The 19,907-nt window shown below is 45.9% G+C and overlaps 1 protein-coding gene across 1 annotated transcript; it reads left to right on the top strand.

Annotated features, from left to right (window-relative positions):
• Window positions 1-9,859: 9,859 nt before the first annotated feature.
• FOXI3 (forkhead box I3) lies at window positions 9,860-15,787 on the top strand. The gene is made up of 2 exons (XM_033176795.1): window positions 9,860-10,651; window positions 13,729-15,787. Exons 1-2 carry the CDS (start codon window positions 9,934-9,936, stop codon window positions 14,349-14,351), a joined length of 1,341 nt encoding a protein of 446 aa, XP_033032686.1. The 5' UTR covers window positions 9,860-9,933; the 3' UTR covers window positions 14,352-15,787.
• Window positions 15,788-19,907: the final 4,120 nt, after the last annotated feature.

Here is a 19,907-nt window from a genome sequence, read left to right as displayed (position 1 = left end):
ATTTGTTTGTTTTTTGAGACAAAGTCTTGCTCTGTCCCCCAAGCTAGAGTGCAGGGGCATGATCTCAGCTCATTGCAACCTCTGCCTCCCGGGTTCAAGCAATTCTTGTGCCTCAGCCTCTCGAGTAGCTGGGACTACAGCACATGCCACCACACCTGGCTAATTGTTTTGTATTTTAGTAGAGACGGGGTTTCAGCGTGTTGCCCAGGCTGGTCTCAAACTCCTGAGCTCAGGCAATCTGCCTGCTTTGGCCTCCCTAAGGATTAGGATCACAGGTGTGAGCCACGATGCCTGGCATGCTGGTTTTAAAAAGTTCATGAAACGGAATTTGTTTTACTAATTTAGAACATACTTTGAAAATAATCCTCATTAAATTTAATATCACTTTGCTTCTATACTGATCATAATAGTTCTATCCTTATTGAAGATCTATTTTTAGGTTTGGATCTTTGGTAATCAATGAAATTAACTTGTATTACAGTATTTATGCTTATATTTTAAAACATTTGAAACATTACATAAGACAACAATTTTTTTTTTTTTTGAGACAGAGTCTCGCTCTGTCGCCCAGGCTGGAGTGCAGTGGCGCGATCTCGGCTCACTGCAAGCTCTGCCTCCTGGGTTCAAGCGATTCTCATGCCTCAGCCTCCCGAGTAGCTGGGATTACAGGCATGCACCACTACACCCAGCTAATTTTTGTATTTTGAGTAGAGCCAAGGTTTCACCATGCTGGCCAGCCTGGTCTCGAACTTTTTACCTCAAGTGATCTGCCCGCCTCCACCTCCCAAAGTGCTGGGATTACAGGCAGTGAGCCACAGTGCCCAGCCAGGAAACAATTTTATCAGTACAATTAATGATCTATTTATATTGTTTACCTTCTGTTTACGGCAAGTGATCTTTCAAATTTTTAATTTACAGTAATGCTGTATGGTTTCTTTTTCAAAAAATAGGGCCAAGTGTGGTGGCTCACGCCTGTAATCCCAGCACTTTGGGAGGCTGTGGTGGGCAGATCGCTTGTGCTCGGGAGTTCAAGACCATCCTGGGCAACACAGCAAAACTCTGTCTCTATCAAAAATACCAAAACTTAGCCAGGTGTAGTGGTACGCACCTGTGGTCCCAGCTACTCTGGAAGCTGAGGTGGGAGGATTGCTCGAACTCAGGAGGTGGAGGTTGCAGTGAGCCAAGATCATGCCACTGCACTCCAGCCTGGGTGACAAGAAACCTCATCTCCAAAAAAAAAGGCGAGGGGGTGGGGAGGAAATGGAATTTAAGTTTAAAAATTGAATCTATTAAAAGAAAAACATTAAGTAATTAATAGCATAAGTGGCATAGAGAATCAGCAAAACTCATGAAGAGGACATCAGAATGACCAGATTTGGCAAAACTGAGCTTTAGAAGAGTGTGAAGCCATCACAGAGTGCAGACAAGGCTGGCTAAATGAGCTGCCTCTGCTAGGTTCACAAGTGTCATGCAATGGGAGCCACTGAGAGTTGGAAGCACGGGAGGCTCACGACTGGATCTGCCCTCTTAGCAGATCATTATGAGGGTGGTGTAGAGAGAGGACTGGAAGGCACAAGAGGAGGCAGGGAGGCCAGCAAGGGACTGACAGCAGTAATCCAGGAGGGAATGAAGGTGGGTGAACCTCAATGCTGCCAGTGGGACAGACAGTAAAGTGCTATCATAGCACGACTTGGTCACTGAGGTAGAAGATCATTAATTCTCTGGCTTAGATAACTAGATCAACAAGAGACCCTCCATAGAGATCAGGAACAAAGGAGGAGAAGCAGGTTTTCAGAGAATTCTGCAGATGGCCAGGCAAGGTGGCTCACTTCTATAATCCCAGCACTTTGGGAGCCCAAGGAAGGAGGCTCAGTATATTGAGGCCAGGAGTTTGAGACCAGCCTGGGCAACATAGTGAGACTCCAGCTCTACAAAAAATAAAAATTAAAAATTTGCCAGGCATGGTGGTATGTGCCTGTAGTCCTAGCTACTTGAGAGGCTTAGGTGGGAGGATGGCTTGAGCCCAAGAGTCTGAGAGTACAGTGAGCTATATCTCACCACTGTACTCCAGCCTGGGCAACACAGCAAGACTCCATCTCTAAAGAAAAAAAAAAACAGTAATTAAAATTTTTAAAACAGAGGAAGGAATGGAAACCCACCTATATAATAGTTTGCTAGGGCTGCCACAACAAAGTATCATATAGACTGGATGGCTTAAAGAACAGAAATGTGGCCAGGCATGGTGGCTCACGCCTGTAATACCAGCACTTTGGGAGGCCGAGGTGGAAGGATCACCAGAGGTCATGAGGTCAGGAGTTCAGGACCAGCCTGGCCAACATGACAAAACCCTGTCTCTATTGAAAATACAAAAATTAGCTGGGTGTTGTGGCAGATGCCTATAATCCCTGCTACTTGGGAGGCTGAGGCAGGAGAATTGCTTGAAAACCCAGGAGGCAGAGGTTGCAGTGAGCCGAGATCACGCCATTGCATTCCAGCCTGGGTGACAGAGCCAGACTCTATCTCAAAAAACAAAAAAACAAAAACAGAAATGCATTTCCTCATAGTTCTTGGGGCTAGAAGTCCAAGATCAAGGTGTTGGCAGATTGATTTTCCCTGAGGGCCTCTCCCTTGGCTTGCAGAGGGTTGTCTTCCTGTATCTCCACATGTTCTTCACCCTGCACATGTCTGCGTGCAAAAAATTTTTTATATTGTTTTAAAAAATACCATGTAATGCTTTCTAATTTATTCAAGCAACAAACAACAGTTGAAGATGCATTCAAGTCAAGCAGTGGACTGAGCCTGGGGAAATTATGGGGGAGGCAGATAGAGCTATGTTCTAATAGCATGTGTTCCCCAGACAGACTGCCTAGGTTTGAACCTCAGCTGCATACTTATAAGTTGGGGGACCCCAGTGAAGTTACTTAATCTCTTTGTGTCTGTTACTTTTTCTGTAAAATGTGGAATAACAGTTCTTATCCCATAGGATTGCCGTGAGAATTAAATGGGACAATGCACACGGGGTGCCGAGCACAGTGCCAGCTTTTTAGTACATGTGTCATAACTGTTAGCTCTAAAAATATATGAACAAAAAGAAGCAGTCCCCATTCTCGGAGAACATCTGGGCTAGTGGGTGGCTAATGGCAGAAGTGTTGGTTATTGAAAATGGGGGGCCAGGGAAATCGATGAGTCATCGGGAGAATGCTGGGCCACCCCATCATGATGGAGGGCTTGGGGGAGACTGGAAGAGTGTGGCCAGAGAGTGAAGTCTAATGAAGAAGAAGGAGGGAGAGAAGGCAGAACAGCTAAAAGACTTGAAGGAGTTTTTGGTAAGAGAGAGGAGAAAGAATGTTCAGGCAGGGGCAATAGTGAGCAAAGATGATACCAATCTGCCTTCTGACCCTGAGGTGGGAGGAGTGGAGAGTAATGCGGCCTTCTGTGCTGTGGAGATCACTGCAGGGGAGGACACCATGGGAGGATTCTAGGGGAACCATGATTCAGTCTGGGCAGGGAAGTGCTGCCAGAAAAGATCTCAGATCTCCGATCTTGGAGGAAAGCTGAAGACTCACTGGGAGGCTGGGGCAAAAGCAGAAGGAAGAGTGTGAGAAGTTAGCTGAGGAAGCTCAAGAATGGGGGTAACCAGCTGGAGCCAGGGGCCAGGAAGCATTCCAGAGACATGGGAGGAGCGAGACTCACAAGGGGAAGGGGCTTCAGGTTCAAGCAGAGGAAGGGCAGATGAACAACCTTTGCTCAGGCACAGGAATTGCTGGAGCATCGATATTTTGGCTGACCATTTTTTCTCTTATTTTTCTGGACTAAGTATATGGAACTTCTGTGGGATCCTCAGATGCTTAGGCTTCTAGAATGCTCAGGATTCATCCTTTTTGCTAGTCTTCATATGCCTAATGTTTGCAGTGGGAAGAAGGCCATGGGTCTCTGGTGTTGGCTGGTATATGGCTGGGTGGTTCCTGGGCCATACCTCTGGTTCTGCGTGCCCTGGGTTTCATTTTGGTTCACTCTGTATTTGTAGCTCACTCCAGTCTTCCCCAACTCCCAGGTGGATGAGTGGGGTGACAGGCAGCGGTAGTTTGGTTAATGTCAACATAAAAAGCTTGGAAGGGAAATGGACTCGTGGAACAGAAAATAAATGTCACCTTAGTGGAAAGCTTGCTTTCATGGAGGGAAAGGACTGCTTCAGTTTCCCACCAACACTAGACTCAGTAAGTAAAATGTAAACATTTGTTAAAAGAGCAAATGAATAGTCCTTCTGAGTTCTGTTTCAGTCTGTAAGTCACAGCCTTTGAGGTATCAAAGGAATGGGAGAGAGGTTGTTCAGTTTGCCCCTCTCTAATGACACTACCAACTTTAAAATGAGAACCAAGTGGTCAGAAGTTGGAAAAAAATAGGCTGGGCGCGGTGGCTCACACCTGTAGTCCCAACACTTTGGGAGGCCAAGGCAGGTGGATCATGAGGTCACGAGTTCAACACAAGCCTGACCAACATAGTGAAACCCAGTCTTTACTAAAAATACAAAAAATTAGCCGGGCGTGGTGGAATCCTAGTTACTCAAGAGGCTGAGGCAGGAGAATGGCTTGAGCCCCGGGAGGCAGAGATTGTGGTGACCTGACATCGCGCCATAGCACTCCAGCTTGGGCAACAAGAGCAAAACCTAGTTTCAGAAGAAAAAAAAGAAGTTGGAAAAAAATGACACGAGGCCAGGTGCAGAGGCTTACGCCTATCTATAATCCCAGCACTTTGGGAGGCTGAGGCAAGCAGATCACCTGCGGTCAGGAGTTAGAGACCAGCCTGGCCAACATGGTGTAGCCCTATCTCTACTAATAATACAAAAATTAGCTGGTCATGGTGGTGGGCGCCTGTAATTCCAGCTACTTGGGAGGCTGAGGCAGGAGAATCGCTTGAACCTGGGAGGCGGAAGTTGCAGTGAGTCAAGATTGTGCCACTGTACTCCAGCTTGAGTGATGGGACAAGACTCTACCTCAAAAAAAAAAAGACACCAAATAAGGAATCAGGTAGTGGATCCAACTTCAGTTATCTCAATATCTGTCCTTAAATAAAGCATCCTTTCCTCATCAAAACAATAAATGCACTAATTAACTTTACATACTTTGGTCTCTTACTCTAAAAGCTGTATTCTCCTATCACAATTCAAGTTTTCTTGCATTATTTTCTCACCTCCTTTTTCATCTCTACTTGTACCAAAGTTTGCTTGTTTTTCATCTTATCCTAACGTCTTGTTTCATAAAGGCCAAACTTTCTTACATTGTACTGAAAACAAAAGCAGACACTTTCTAAAATCTTCCCACCACTCTAGTAAATTATTTTCAGAGTGGGGCATTTTCTCCAAAATTGGATAATGCTTCTACTCTTTTTTGCTACAGAAATTTTTCCCAGGTCCCATTTTGGGATTTGTTTTGTGGGTGTGTACTTTTACACTTCCTTGAATAGGCTCATTTCTGTTCCAACGAGGCGTTTGTAAGTAGCCACTTATTAATTCAACAGATATTGATATTTCAAAAATTGATATTCACTTATTCTAAAGTGTGCAAGGTGTTTTTAAAGAGTAAATTATAAGGCCGGGTGCAGTGGCTCATGCCTGTAATCCTAGCACTTTGGGAGGCCCAGGTAGGCGGATCGCTTGAGGTCCAGAGTTTGAGACCTGCCCAGGCAATGTGGTAAAACCCCGTCTCTACTAAAAACAATACAAAAAATTAGCCGGTTGTGGTGGCGGGCGCCTGTAATCCCAGCTACTCGCGAGGCTGAAGTAAGAGAATCACTTGAACCCGAGAGGCGGAGCTTGCAGTGAGCCGAGCTGCACTCCACGCCTGGGCGACAGAGTGAGACTCCGGCTCAAAAAATATAATAATAATAATAATTACAAAGATTCATCTTCAAAGAGCTTCTGATTTACATACTTGAAGCTGTCGGAGAGGTATACTAACTAGTGCAAAGTAGAAAGCTAGATAGGAGACACGGGTAGATTGCTATTTGTGTTTTTTTTTCACCGATATGAGTAAATCACGGTGCTGAGACGGGAAGGACTGATTCTGCACCCAGCATGATGTTGGTCTAAGTTGGCGGCCATCCAAAGTTAAGAGCACTGAGGCTATTCTCGATTTATATTACTGTTTTCTTCCTTTGGAAATATGTAAAAATGTTAACAAACACTAATGTGCCAATATTTCTAGGATGCTGGAAATTAATGAGTGTAATACATTTTACATTCCATTACAGTATTTATTAAAAATGACTACATTCCATTATAATTCACTATTGCTGCTCTGCCATTTCTTTTTTTTTTTTTTTTTTTTTGAGACGGAGTCTGGCTCTGCCGCCCAGGCTGGAGTGCAGTGGCCGGATCTCAGCTCACTGCAAGCTCCGCCTCCCGGGTTCACGCCATTCTCCTGCCTCAGCCTCCCGAGTAGCTGGGACTACAGGCGCCCGCCACCTCGCCGGGCTAATTTTTTTGTATTTTTTAGTAGAGACGGGGTTTCACCGTGTTAGCCAGGATGGTCTCGATCTCCTGACCTCGTGATTCGCCCGTCTCGGCCTCCCAAAGTGCTGGGATTACAGGCTTGAGCCACCGCACCCGGCCCTGCCATTTCAAAGAAGCAACAAGAATGTTACCAAACAGCAGTGGAAAATAAATGAGATGTTTTCTTTGGGTTGACTAATTTCCCAAAATGTTTCATTTTCCAGTGATGAAAACATGCAACTGTCTACTATTCTCTTTTTTTTTTTTTTTGCGATGGAGTCTCGCTCCGTCGCCCAGGCTGGAGTGCAATGGCGCGACCTCGGCTCACTGCAACCTCAGCCTTCCAGGTTCAAGCGATTCTCCTGCCTCAGCCTCCCCAGTAGCTAGAATTACAGACGCCCACCACCATACCCGGCTAATTTTTGTATTTTAGTAGAGATGGGTTTCACCATGTTGACCAGGCTGGTCTCTAACTCCTGACCTCAAGTGATCCGTCCACCTCAGCCTCCCAAAGTGCTGGTATTACAGCCGTGAGCCCCCACGCCCGGTCTGCAACTGCCTACCTTTTTTTTTTTTTTTTTTTTCTGAGACGGAGTCTCACTCGGTTGCCCAGGCTGGAGTGCAATGGCGTGATCTCGGCTCACTGCAACCTCTGCCTCCCGGGTTCAAGCAATTCTCCTGTCTCAGCCTCCCGAGTAGCTGGGACTACAGGTGCCTGCCACCACACCCAGCTAATTTTTGTATTTTTAGTAGAGACGGGGTTGCACCTTGTTGGTAAGGCTATTCTTATTTTACATTGGCATAGGTGTCTTAATCAATTGCCTTGATTATATTGTAAAAAGCAATTTAACAAAACATTATTACAGAGAACTTGCATTTTAAACACAGTTTTTATCCGTTTATTTAAGTTCATCAAATGCTTTTTGTGTTTAATTAAAAAAACAGAGACCAAAAACTTTATTTTGATTTTGACATTCAATAATTTAGGCCATGAACAATAAAAATTATATCTAATTAATACGTAACTGAAAATAGATATGAAAATGTAACTTCCAAACCCCTAGAGGGGGCGTCCACCCCACAGATCCCTACAGAGATGTATGCTGTAACAGAAGTGAAGAGTCGCTAGGTGGCTCTATCATTTTTAAATAAAACTAAGGTACACACACACACACACACACACACACACTAACCTACAGTTAAGAAACAAAATAACCCACGCAGGTAGAACCTTTAATCAAAACAAGAAAGAATAATGTGACATCGTGGTCTCTTATTCAGAATAATTTGGAGCTATTGGGCTAGGAATTTGACTCTAAAGAAATAACTGCAAAGTATGTATGGGCAAGCAATCTGCTAAAAGATAAATTATTTTATTTTTAAGGACATAAATTACTACAGGGAGATGGTTTCAAATTTTGCGTAATTTATTGCCATCTAGGTTCCCAGCTTTTCTTTTGGAATTTCTCTTTTTAGTTTAGAACTTTACATTTAAGAACAAATATTAAAGTTCAGTATCATAACTTATTTTAAACTGTTTTCCAAGCCAGGCACGGTGGCTCACGCCTGTAATCCCAGTACTTTGAGAAACCGAAGCGGGTGGATCATCGGAGGTCAGAAGTTCGAGACCAGCCTGTCCAACATAGTGAAACCCTGTCTCTGCTAAAAATACAAAAATTAGCTTGGTGTGGTGGTAGGCGCCTGTAATCCCAGCTACTCTGGAGGCTGAGGCAGGAGAATCACTTGAACCCCGTAGGCGGAAGTTGCGGTGAGCCGGAGATCACGCCATTGCACCCTGGACAACAGACCAAGACTTCATCTAAAAAAAAAAACAACAAAAAAAGTTTTCCAATTTCCAATTTCCTCTCATAGTTGTCATCCTTATTTTAAAAAAAAAAATCATTTCATTTTAGGCCATTTAGGAAGAAAAAAACAACACTGGGCTTATCTAAATTATGAAAACATTTTAGATCCTTGAACCAAAATACAATTAAGACAAACACTATTCTTTTCTACAGTATTTGCCTGAAGATTGAGCAGAAACAGTGCTTTAAAGGGTTGACAATAATTTCTTTCTGGTCCCAGAAAAGGCGACTAAACAGTGACATGTGAAGTGTGATTTGCATTTTAGGTATCCAAATTTGCTGATTAAATATTTTTGGATTTCATTTTTAAGAGGTGAGACACCAGAAGAAAAAAAATTCCTCCAAAATACATAACTAGTTTCATCATGAAAATAAATGCCTTGGAGGAGGGAAGTTTCCGAATGATTAAATATTCTGAACTGCCAGTCGGCAATTGGCAAATAGAAAAAAACGTTTTCCTTCTCCCTCTCGTTTAAATGAAAACCTCGGACCTGTCATGTATTAAGAACACATATAGGAATACTTTTAATAGTAAAAGAAACAATTTTCTTATTGTTGTTCTGAGCCAATCGAGGATGATTACGTGGAACGGGAGGTCGCCACAGTATTTTACAAGTTTTGTTTGTTTTCCCTGGCAGGGAGATGCATTAAAAAAAATTAGCAAAAGTAGAGGGCAAGTCATAGATTTCCCCGTTAGATGAGACTGTTTTTATAAATGAGCGCTTCTTGCACAGTTTATACTACTTAAAACTTGGAAACTTTCGGGTTTAAAATGCTAATTCCGAAGCTACTTATTTAAATGTCTTTGAAAACATTCACCTTTATGTCTTTGAAGATAACAAATCACAACGAAAGCCCGTACAAACCGCACAGAAAACGAACAAATGCTTCCCGAATGTGAGCGAACCTACAGTTTGGTTAGAAAAACTCAACACTGATTTCCGTTCCTCCCATCACAAAATCCCCGAGAAGCGGACACGCCAAAGGGGCCCGTTAATAACCTCTACCGTATACCCCAAAGCACTATAAATCACATCGACTATTTTCGACTGGAAGCCGATCGGTTGAGACTAGACGTGAATACTGCAACTCGATGACAAAAGGTTAGGAGGAAAGAGGTAGAAAAAGCAAAGGGCGACTAGGCAGGTGGCCCGAGCCACCCCAACTTAACTTTTTGGAAATCATTCATACTGTTTTCGGGTTATCTTCTCTTTAATATTCGTGGCTTTACTTATTATGGTGTTAAGAAACGTGGGCTAGGAACGGGGTGCTGCTTTTCGCCCGAAACCTGGAGGCGCCGGCCTCCCCGAGGCTCCCGGGCCCGGGTAGAGGGGTGGTAGGGGCGGGGCGGGCTGGCTTCGGGTTTGGGCGCGCGGGCAGGTGGGGCGTGGCGGGGGCGTGGAGAGCCCAGGCCCGCGGCCACCGCCCCGCTCCGGGCCAGCCCAGGAGCCGCCGCGCCGGGCTCGGTTATAAGAGGCCAGCTCGCAGGCGCTCCGCGAGCACCCGCCCGACCTCGGCCCGGAGCACCGGGCGCCCAGCGCGGGTGGAGGCGGAGCCGCAGGTTTGGCCCCCAAAGGGATGCTCTCGCCCGAGCGGCGAGACCAGCCCCGCTCGCCCATCGCCGCGGCCGCGCCGCGGCCGCCCACGGCAGCCGACATGGCCCTCTACTGCGGCGACAACTTCGGAGTGTATTCGCAGCCCGGCCTGCCCCCGCCCGCCGCCACCGCCGCCGCCCCGGGCGCCCCCCCGGCCGCCAGGGCGCCTTACGGGCTGGCGGACTACGCCGCGCCGCCGGCCGCCGCCGCCAACCCCTACCTGTGGCTCAACGGGCCCGGCGTGGGAGGCCCGCCCTCCGCCGCCGCCGCAGCCGCCGCCGCCTACCTGGGCGCTCCGCCGCCTCCGCCGCCCCCCGGGGCCGCGGCCGGGCCCTTCCTGCAGCCGCCACCCGCCGCCGGCACCTTCGGCTGCGCTCAACGGCCCTTCGCGCAGCCCGCGCCCGCCGCGCCCGCCTCGCCCGCCGCGCCCGCGGGACCCGGGGAACTGGGCTGGCTGTCCATGGCCAGCCGCGAGGACCTGATGAAGATGGTGCGGCCGCCCTACTCGTATTCGGCGCTTATCGCCATGGCCATTCAGAGCGCGCCCGAGCGCAAGCTCACGCTCAGCCACATTTACCAGTTCGTCGCCGACAGCTTCCCCTTCTACCAGCGCAGCAAGGCCGGCTGGCAGAACTCCATCCGCCACAACCTGTCGCTCAACGACTGCTTCAAGAAGGTGCCCCGCGACGAGGACGACCCAGGTGAGGGCCGCCGGCAGGTGCTTTCCAGCCGGGGAGGGCGGACGCGGGGCGCGAGGGCCGGCGCCGAGGTCGGTGTGCGGCTGGAAGATCTGCCAGGAGTCTTCTTGTCCAGGCTGCGGGTGGGAGCGGGTGGAGAAATAACCACCCAACCCGGAGGACAAAGGGAAGGAGCAGGAGATCTTCGGGAGGAAGACTCAGTGAGAAAGGAGCTTGACCTTTACATCCACTCGCAGAGGCCAGCCAATTAGAGAAACGAAAAAAATCTGTATCCCAGAACAGGCGGCTACCCCTGGGTGGTGTTTATCAGGCCTTTTGAAGGGAGGGTCTACTTACAAGTAAGCTCTCAAATAAGGGATTGTTATAAAGGGATCCACGTGAGCTGGGATTTCCATCACGTTTCGCAGAAGACGCGATGGGAGAACTGGGGGCCAGCTCAGCTGTCCCTAGGTGCACTTCCTCCTCATCGGGTTCCAGAGAGGCTCACTGTGTCCTGAATAGAGCAAGTACGGTGCCTACCTCTAGAGATAGTGGCACGGGCATCATGAGACGGAGGTCTCGAATGGGACAACTTTAGCAGGGAGGTCCTGCAAATTGCAGTTTGGGTACCTTAACTAGTTAGAAATTTAGAAATGAAGATCCCAAATTTGCTGCGGTTTTGGTCTAAGCCCAGTTGCTCCTGGAGTGAGGAGGTCTGTGTTACAGTGGAGTGAGTGTTGCCTGCTCTGAGCGGTGGAGGTGGAGAAATGATTAATAAGAAGAGAGAAACGGAATCCTACTTTAGGTTTTCAGAAGGAACCCAGAACAAGGAAAGGGGAAGGGGGTTGTGATAGAAAAAAGAGAAGAGAGATGAAACCATTTTAGTTGCACATTACAGAGATCCAGGATTTTGTGTGAATTATGTGAATATTCTGGAGCTCAGAATGAGCTCATCCCTGAAGTCACTGTAGAGCACCACTGCCCAAGGGAAATACAATGCAGACTAAATAATCCAAAATATTGTTTCAACATATAACAAATATGAAAATTACTAATGAGATTCTTTGTTATTTTCTCGGTACTAAGTCTTCAAAATCCCATGTGTATTTTACACTACATCTTAATTTGGACTAGCCATACTTCAGGTGCCCAATAATCGTGTGTGGCTAGTGGCTACCGTATTGGGCAGGGTATGCAGTTCTAGAAGATGCATCCTCTTGATTTGGCTTTTGTACCACCCAAGATTATCATGTAAATTGTCATGTAAACTTTTCTGGACTTTATCCTAAAAGTTCAATGGTCTATGGCTAGTTTTTTTGTCAAAAAAGTTGATACCAATGTGGTACAATATACATATCCAGATAGGTGGAGATATTATTGAAATTGTAGTTATATATATATTTTTTTCCTGTAACTATTTGCAGAACATGGTTCAGTGGAGGCAGCCTAGCCCAGTGGTTAGTTAAGAATGCTGAGGGGGTTTTTTTTTGAGACAGTTTCATTCCTGTCATCCAGGCTAGAGTTCAGTGGCACGATCTCACTGCAACCTCTGCCTCACCAGCTCAATTTTGCTGCCTTAGCCTCCCAAGTAGCTGGGACTATGGGCACATACATGCCAACAGTGCCCGGCTAATTTGTATTTTATGGAGAGATGGGCTTTCCCTGTGTTATCCAGGCTGGTCTTGAACTCCTGAGCTCAAGTGACCCACCCGTTTCGGCCTCCCAAACTGCTAGGATTATAGGCGTGAGCTGCTGTGCCCCGCAAGAATGCTGAGTCTTTTAGCCATTCATAGTGGTATACTCCCTGTCCTAACAGCTACACTGGGAGGCTGAGGTGGGAGGGTGGCTTCAGGCCAGGAGGTCAAGACTGCAGTGAACCAAGGTTATGCCACTGTACTCCAGCCTGGGTGACAGAGGGAGACCCTGTCTCAGAGAATATAAATAAATAAATAAATAATTTTTTTTTAAATGCTGAGTCTGGAGCCAGCCTGTTTACATCCTGACTATCATGACTAACTAGGAATATGACAAGTTACTTACCAGTCTGCACCCCAGTTCTCCCATCTGAAAAGTGGAAGCAGTAATACTGTTCTGTCGCCATAAAGCTGTGAGGAATAGCTGAGGTTATCCGTGTGAGGCACTTACCACAAGATAAGCATTCTACAGCACTCTCAAACATCGGATTCTTGTTGCCAGAAGTGAAAAAAAGCTTTTGGGAGATAAAATCCTCCAAGATGATAGATCTTTTCTACCTCACTTTTGGTAAATAGAACAAAACTAGCATTACATGCAGAAAAATGAGGCCCTGGTGTCTGAAATTTATTTACCCAATGGGTGAAACATTTGCAGGATTTGTAGGGGCAGGTCGTGCCCAAAATGAGGAGGGGATGTAGATTCCAGGAGCTTCCTCATACTCAAAATTTATGCCATCCAATGCATAGTTAAAACAATTGCTCAGTAATAATTTTTTTGTCATTTTGAGATTGCCTTTCTCCAGTGGGGCATTTTTCTCAGAGGTGAAGAAGTATGCACTTTCAACGAATAATAATTATAAGTGCTGTTTTTGCGCTGTTTTTCCACTGCTTACTGCGTGCCAGCTACTATGCTGATATAGTTAATCCTCACAGTCAATCCACTAAATTAGTACTATCCTTATCTCTATTTTATAAATAAAGAAAGGGAGGCTCAAATTTTTTTTTTTTTTTTTGTAGACATCTCACTACGTTGGCCCAGTCTAAGGCTCAACTTTAAGTAGCATCAGGATTCCATGACTTTGCACGGTCATACAATTTGGATCTAGAATTAGTGAAGGTGTTACATGATTTAATTATAAGTGTCTCAGAAATGAAATTAGGTCTTCAGATTTAAGTAGTAGACACCACCAGGAGGAGGTAGAGGTGGCCAGAACATCTTTGTTCTGGATTTCTCTCTGAAGCAAAGAGTAACATTTTCCCCAAAAGAGGATTGGTTTGAATATTAGAGTGAATTGAGCATCTTTGTCAGCATCTAATGAGAGTCTGCTCTCCTCCTCCCAGAAATGAAGCTGAGTAAACAAGCATAAAATAGGTCCTTCTCTCACTTGGTTTTTCTCATCTTCTCAGGAAAGGGTAATTACTGGACTCTGGATCCCAACTGTGAGAAAATGTTTGACAACGGGAACTTCCGTCGGAAGCGAAAGCGCCGCTCTGAGGCCGGCAGTGGCTCCACAGTGGCTGCCGGGACATCAAAGTCCGAAGAAGGGCTGTCCTCAGGATTGGGGTCTGGAGTGGGTGGGAAGCCAGAAGAAGAGAGCCCCTCCACTCTGCTGAGGCCTTCCCACTCCCCAGAGCCTCCGGAGGGCACCAAGAGTACTGCCTCATCTCCTGGAGGACCCATGCTCACCTCCACTCCTTGTCTCAACACTTTCTTCAGCAGCCTCAGCTCCTTGAGTGTCAGCAGCAGTGTGAGTACCCAGCGCGCTCTCCCTGGCAGCCGCCACCTAGGGATCCAGGGGGCCCAGCTGCCCTCCAGCAGCATGTTCTCCCCGACCTCCATCGCAGAGGCCTCAGCAGACACCTTGCAACTGAGCAATAGCACCAGCAATAGCACCGGCCAGAGATCTTCCTATTACAGCCCTTTCCCTGCCAGCACCAGCGGGGGCCAAAGCAGCCCCTTCAGCAGCCCTTTCCACAACTTTAGCATGGTCAACAGCCTCATCTACCCCCGAGAGGGCTCTGAGGTGTAGAGCAGGCTCTCAGACTTGAGTATGCACACCTGAGGCGTGCACACATGCTGATTAGAATGCAGATTCCAAGTCGGTAGGTCTGGGGGAGGACCTGACTTGTACGTTTCTGTCAAGTTCCTGGGTGATCTTGTGGTCCTGGTCCTTTGACCACACTTGGAGTAACAAGGGTGTAGTAGATAACTCTTTCTACAACCCAGCGAGCTTTTACAGTTTTCTCTGCATGTGGGCCTCTCCAGAGAGAAATCCGTTTCACTCTCTTCTGTGATAGGTAGCCTGTGAGCCCCGTAAGGGTGGGGACCACGTCTATTTTGCTTATCACTTATGCCAGGATTGCAAGCTCAAGTGTGTACAGACGGCTAAAAAAACATAAGCCAATGAAGTTACTGGGTGAGAAAACTAACATCAGTGGGCAACTGAAGCAGTAGAGGATAGTTGGGACTGACTAACGGAAGGCTGCTGGGAACAGCTGGTTCTTTCTCTCTCCCATAGCAGCATTCTGATTTTTTTTTTTTTTTTTTTTTTTTGACAAGAGTCTCGCTCTCTTGCCCAGACTGGAGTGCAGTGGCGCTGAACCTCTGCCTCCTGGGTTCAAGCAGTTCTCCTGCCTCAGTCTCCCGAGTAGCTGGGATTACAGGCGCCCGCTGCCACACCCAGCTAATATTTTGTATTTTTAGTAGAGATAGGGTTTCACCTTATTGGCCAGGCTGGTCTCAAACTCCTGACCTCAGGTGATCCACCCGCCTCGGCCTCCCAAAGTGCTGGGATTACAGGGGTGAGCCACTGCACCCAGCCAACATTCTGATTTTTATAGAAGAGCCAGATATCTCAATTTTTATAGGAAACCTCCAACTTTGTGTCCTTTGCCTCTAAAGATTTTTTTTTTTTTCGATTGTTCATCATACTGTCCTAGGCAACACCACAAATCCTTGAGCTATGCATAGGCAGCTCACAAATCACCTCTGTCTGGTACATGGTATATTCTAATGGCAATAAAATGGCACAGGCAGCCCCGTGTGCCAGGCACTGTTCTAGGCACTTGTCATGTATTCATTCAATCCTCTCAGCAACCTTGGGTGGTGGGTATTCTTACTACCCCCCATTTTCCAAGTAAGGGAAGTGAAATTCCAGAATGTTAGGTCATTTTGTCTATTTTGATCATCACTGTATACCAGGATTGCAAGCTCAAATGTGCACAGGTGGCCAAAAAAAAAAGTTGTGACCACTTTCCAAGGTGAGACTGATAGTAAACTAGAGCCAGGATCAGACCCAGACAGTCTGGTTCCAGAGCTGGTACTTGTAACTTCTGTGTTCTACTTCCTACAAAACCGAGAAACTAGCCTCCGTAGCCAGTTATAAGTAGGTAGAAGGAAAGAATGGAGCTAGATGTCATTTGACCAAAGATTCTAGTTGAAAATAAAAGTCATCTGGTGCGTTCCCTCTGGGCAGCACCTCTGAATCCTGCTGTCATAGTCCAAGATCTGGGGTGACCATTGTCCTATTTTGTAATGGTTAGCCTGGCATCCTCTCCCTTTTAGCTTGTATCCTGGGTGTTTCCTTTTCTAACAAAGTATTATTAGAATTTTATTAAAAATAGCTTTTGTGTGTGTGTGTGTGTGTGTTTTTGTTGTTGTTGTTTTGTTTTGTTTTGTTTTTTGAGATGGTCTCCCTCTCTTAACCAGGCTGAAATGCCTCAACCTTCACAGGTTCAAACAGTGGTCCTTTCTTAGCTCCCCCAACCCACCCCAGTAGCTGGGCTCACAGGTGTGCAGCTAATTTTTTAAACTTTTGAATTAATATTTTAACTTTTTAATTTCTAAAATTTTAAATTTGTTTTTGTATTTTAAAATAATTTTTTAATTAAAAAAATTTTTTTGATGGGAGTCTCAAAAAAAAAAAAAAATGCAGCTCACTGCATCCTCAATCTCCTGGGTTCAAGCCATCCTCCTGCCTCAGCCTCCTGAGTAGCTTGGACTGCAGGTGCATGCCACCACACCTAGCTAGGTTTTTTGTATTTTGTATAGAGATGGGGTTTCATTATGTTGTCCAGGCTGGTCTTGAACCCCTGGGCTCAAGCGATCTGCCCACTTCTGCCTCCCAAAGCACTGGGATTAAAGGTGTGAGCCACCACGCTCAGCCAAAATAAAAACTCTTAAATGGAATTTTAGGCCCGGTGCAATGAATGGTCCACACCTGTAATCCCAACACTTTAGGAGACTGAGGTGGGAGGATCACTTGAGTCCAAGAGTTTTGAGACCAGCCTGAGCAACACAGCAAGACTGTGTCTACAAAATATCTTTTAAATAATGAAGAAATGGGATTTTATAGTTTTTGATACGGTAAACCATTTGTGGTCAGTTTTTTAAAAAGATATATTTAATCTTATTTATTTTAGCACTCTGTTACTTCTCAGAGGTATCATTTGAATAATTTTTAAAGTCAACCTTCTAGTGCCCAGTAGAGTGCCTGGTACACTCATCCACTAGTTGCCGAATGACAGAATTTATTCAGGGCCGGCACAGTGGCTCAAGCCTGTAACCTCAACACTTTGGGAGGCCTAAGCGGGCAGAGTGCTTGAGCCCAGGAGTTTGAGACCATCCTGGGCAACATGGTGAAACCTCATCTCTACAAAAAATAACAAAAATTAGCTGGGTGTGGTGGCATGCACCTGTAGTCCCAGCTACTTGGGGGGCTGAGGTGGGAGGATCACTTGAACCTGGGAGATCAAGGCTACAGTGAGCTGAGATCATGCTACTGTATGACAGCCTGGACAGCCTGGGTGACAAAGTGAGACTCTGTCTCAAAAAAAAAAACAAATTTTTTATTCAAAAAGTGTTCATTAAAATGGAGATAGTTGTCAAATTTATGGGAATGGTGTTTCACAAAAATGAATTTATCATCCTGTGAGTTGCCTTTGTACCATGTTTTTGGATGTGAGCGTGGCTAGTTTGGGGTTTTAACTTTTTTAGAAACAGGAACAGAAGCACATTGTAAAAAAAAATTAATATTCCCTGTGTGTTTTTTCACCCTGAGACTCTCACAGCATAACTTTAAAAATGTTTTATTTTGAAATATACATACAGAAAATTATTTTTTTAAACAGCTTATTGAGGTACAAATGACATCACCACTACTTAAACATTATGCAGAAAGACAACCAAAGACTACCTACTCCCATAGTATGTGTACAAAAAAAACGGTTTCTATGGATATTTTTGTATATGAAAATATCATGGACTTATATAAATATTGTTTCTAGCACAACTCTATATTTGTAAATTAATTTATAATGTAAACTGGGGCAGCAAAGAAAAGTTTTTCCCAAGAAAGTTCACTGCATGCCGAGAAGAAGAATCACATGAAATAAACTTAAAGTGGGATCACTTCTGGCTTCCTGGGCATTACTGCTTTCCTGTCTTCAGCTTCTTTGTCCTAAAGAACTAGAGATGTGAGCAGCGTGGCAACAAACCACTGTGGGAAGAGCAAACGATTGGTTTTCTCATTCCACCTACCCACATCTGAAAAGGCTGGAATGAGACAATTACTCTTCAGGAGGATCTTTAGGCTTATGAGCATTTTGGGGTTTGTTGTTGTTGTTGTTGTTGTTGTTGTTTGAGTCTCACTCTGTTGCCCAGGCTGGAGTGCAGTGGTGCAATCTTGGCTCACTGCATCACTGCAACCTCCGCCTTGTGGGTTCAAGCAATTCTCCCTTGGCATCCTGAGTATCTGGGACTACAGGCACATGCCGTCACGCCTGGCTAATTTTTGTATTTTTAGTAGAGATGGGGTTTTGCCATGTTGAGCAGGGTGGTCTTGAACTCCTCCTGACTGCCTGCCGGTGATTCACACGCCTCGGTCTCCAAAGTGCTGAGATTACAGGCATGAGCCACCGCGCCCGGCCAGTTTATTTCTAATAGATTAACGGTTCTGTTACTTAGATTAAATTGAATTTCAGTGCAGCAAACAATCTCTACTACAGAAAGAAACGGTGCTTTGAGGCCTCATGCCTCAAGGAGAGCTCTGCATCCTGGAGTGTGGTCCTTAGGAGGACTGCATGCAGCCCATCATTTCCAAGGAAATAGCTGGAAACTTGCCTCTAACTAGACCGGGGTTTCTCAGTCATCAGTGGTACTGATATTTGGGGCTGGATAATTCTCTATTGTAGAGGTTGTTCTGTGTATAACAGGATATTTAGCAGCACATTTATAAGTTTGAGTAGCTGCCTTCCAGCCTTTAGGCCCTAGTGAACCATTCAGAGTAAGATGGCAAAGGAGAAGGTGAGGAATTAATAAGCAGGTTTCAGATTTCTTTCTTGACACTTTTAGATTCTTCATCCCATTCTTGAACTTACTGGAAAAACAGCAGCCCGGGGGACCAGAGGCTTCAGAGCTGTGAGTCTTTGTACCCCTCACCCCTCCACCACCACCCTCTCCAGCCCCTGAGGGCACTCACAAGTCCCAAGTCCTTCCCAGGACATAAAGGGCCAAGCTTTGCTCTGAACCTCAGAGCAAAGTCCCAAGCTGCATCTCTTCCCTCCAGAGACTTTCCAGGCTTGGAAAGATTCTAAATCCTCAGGGTCTAACGGGTTTTTTTCTTTAGCTGCTCTAGCAGTTAAACCTTGAGGTTGTTAATGAACCCTCCCCTCCTTCCCTTGTTTTCCTGAGACTGGAGACTTGCTGGCTTCAGGGCTAGAGACCTGGTGGTCTTGCCTTTGTCATGGAAAGCTGTCAGCTGGGGTGTGTGCCGGGTGCTGGCTCCACTGAAAAAAGAAGGAATTTCTTGTGAGATTCCAAAACAAAAAAAGGCCACAGAAGACCAGATACCTGCTGAATTCCTCCCTACTTTTTTATTCATGATGTCAGGAGATCATCACCAAAACCCTGGGAGGCATGAATAGTAGTCATCATTTTTAAAAAGACAACATTACAATAATAACAACTCACCTATCAGGTGCCAGGCACTACCCTACACATATTAAATAGAAACTAGCTGTACTAATATCCAAACGACTCTATGAAATGGATACTGTTATTATCCATCTCATCGATAGAATACTAAGGTCTGGGGAGTTTGTATAACTGGGCCGTGGTCACAGATCTAAGTGGTTGCTGCCAGTAAGTGGTGTAACAGGAATTCAAAATTAGGCTGTGTGAGGTCAGAGTCCTCCTCACCTTAACCTACAATAGTGCCTCTCTGTTTCAAAGTGGAGAAGGGAACGGCACAGAGAGGTTAAGTGAGTTGCCAAAAGCCATACAGTTTGTTGGTTCCAGACTTGGGCCTGGAACCCAGGTTCTTCTCCCCGCCCCCCATTCAGTAATGTTTCCTTCCAGGCATTTTTTCTGTGTGTTTCCTGAGGTTGGGTTTTGGGGCAGGAGCTCCTTTTTGTGAAGACGGGAAGGGAAGTTGCTGTTTCTTGGCAGGTCCTCCTTCTCAGGATCAGCTAGCAGCCAGGTCAGTGGCTCAGGTCTCATGCTCTGAAGCTGCCCAGGAAAGCCAGATGATGGGGATGCTGGTAGGGAGCCTGAGCCTCACAGAAGATGTATCCACTGACTCAGCAAA

The sequence above is a fragment of the Trachypithecus francoisi genome, unplaced genomic scaffold, assembly GCF_009764315.1.
Source record: "Trachypithecus francoisi isolate TF-2019V2 unplaced genomic scaffold, Tfra_2.0 Lachesis_group17, whole genome shotgun sequence".
Lineage (NCBI taxonomy): Eukaryota > Metazoa > Chordata > Mammalia > Primates > Cercopithecidae > Trachypithecus > Trachypithecus francoisi.
Note: the sequence above shows the minus strand (reverse complement) of the source record. Positions and strands in the feature narration are given on the sequence as shown.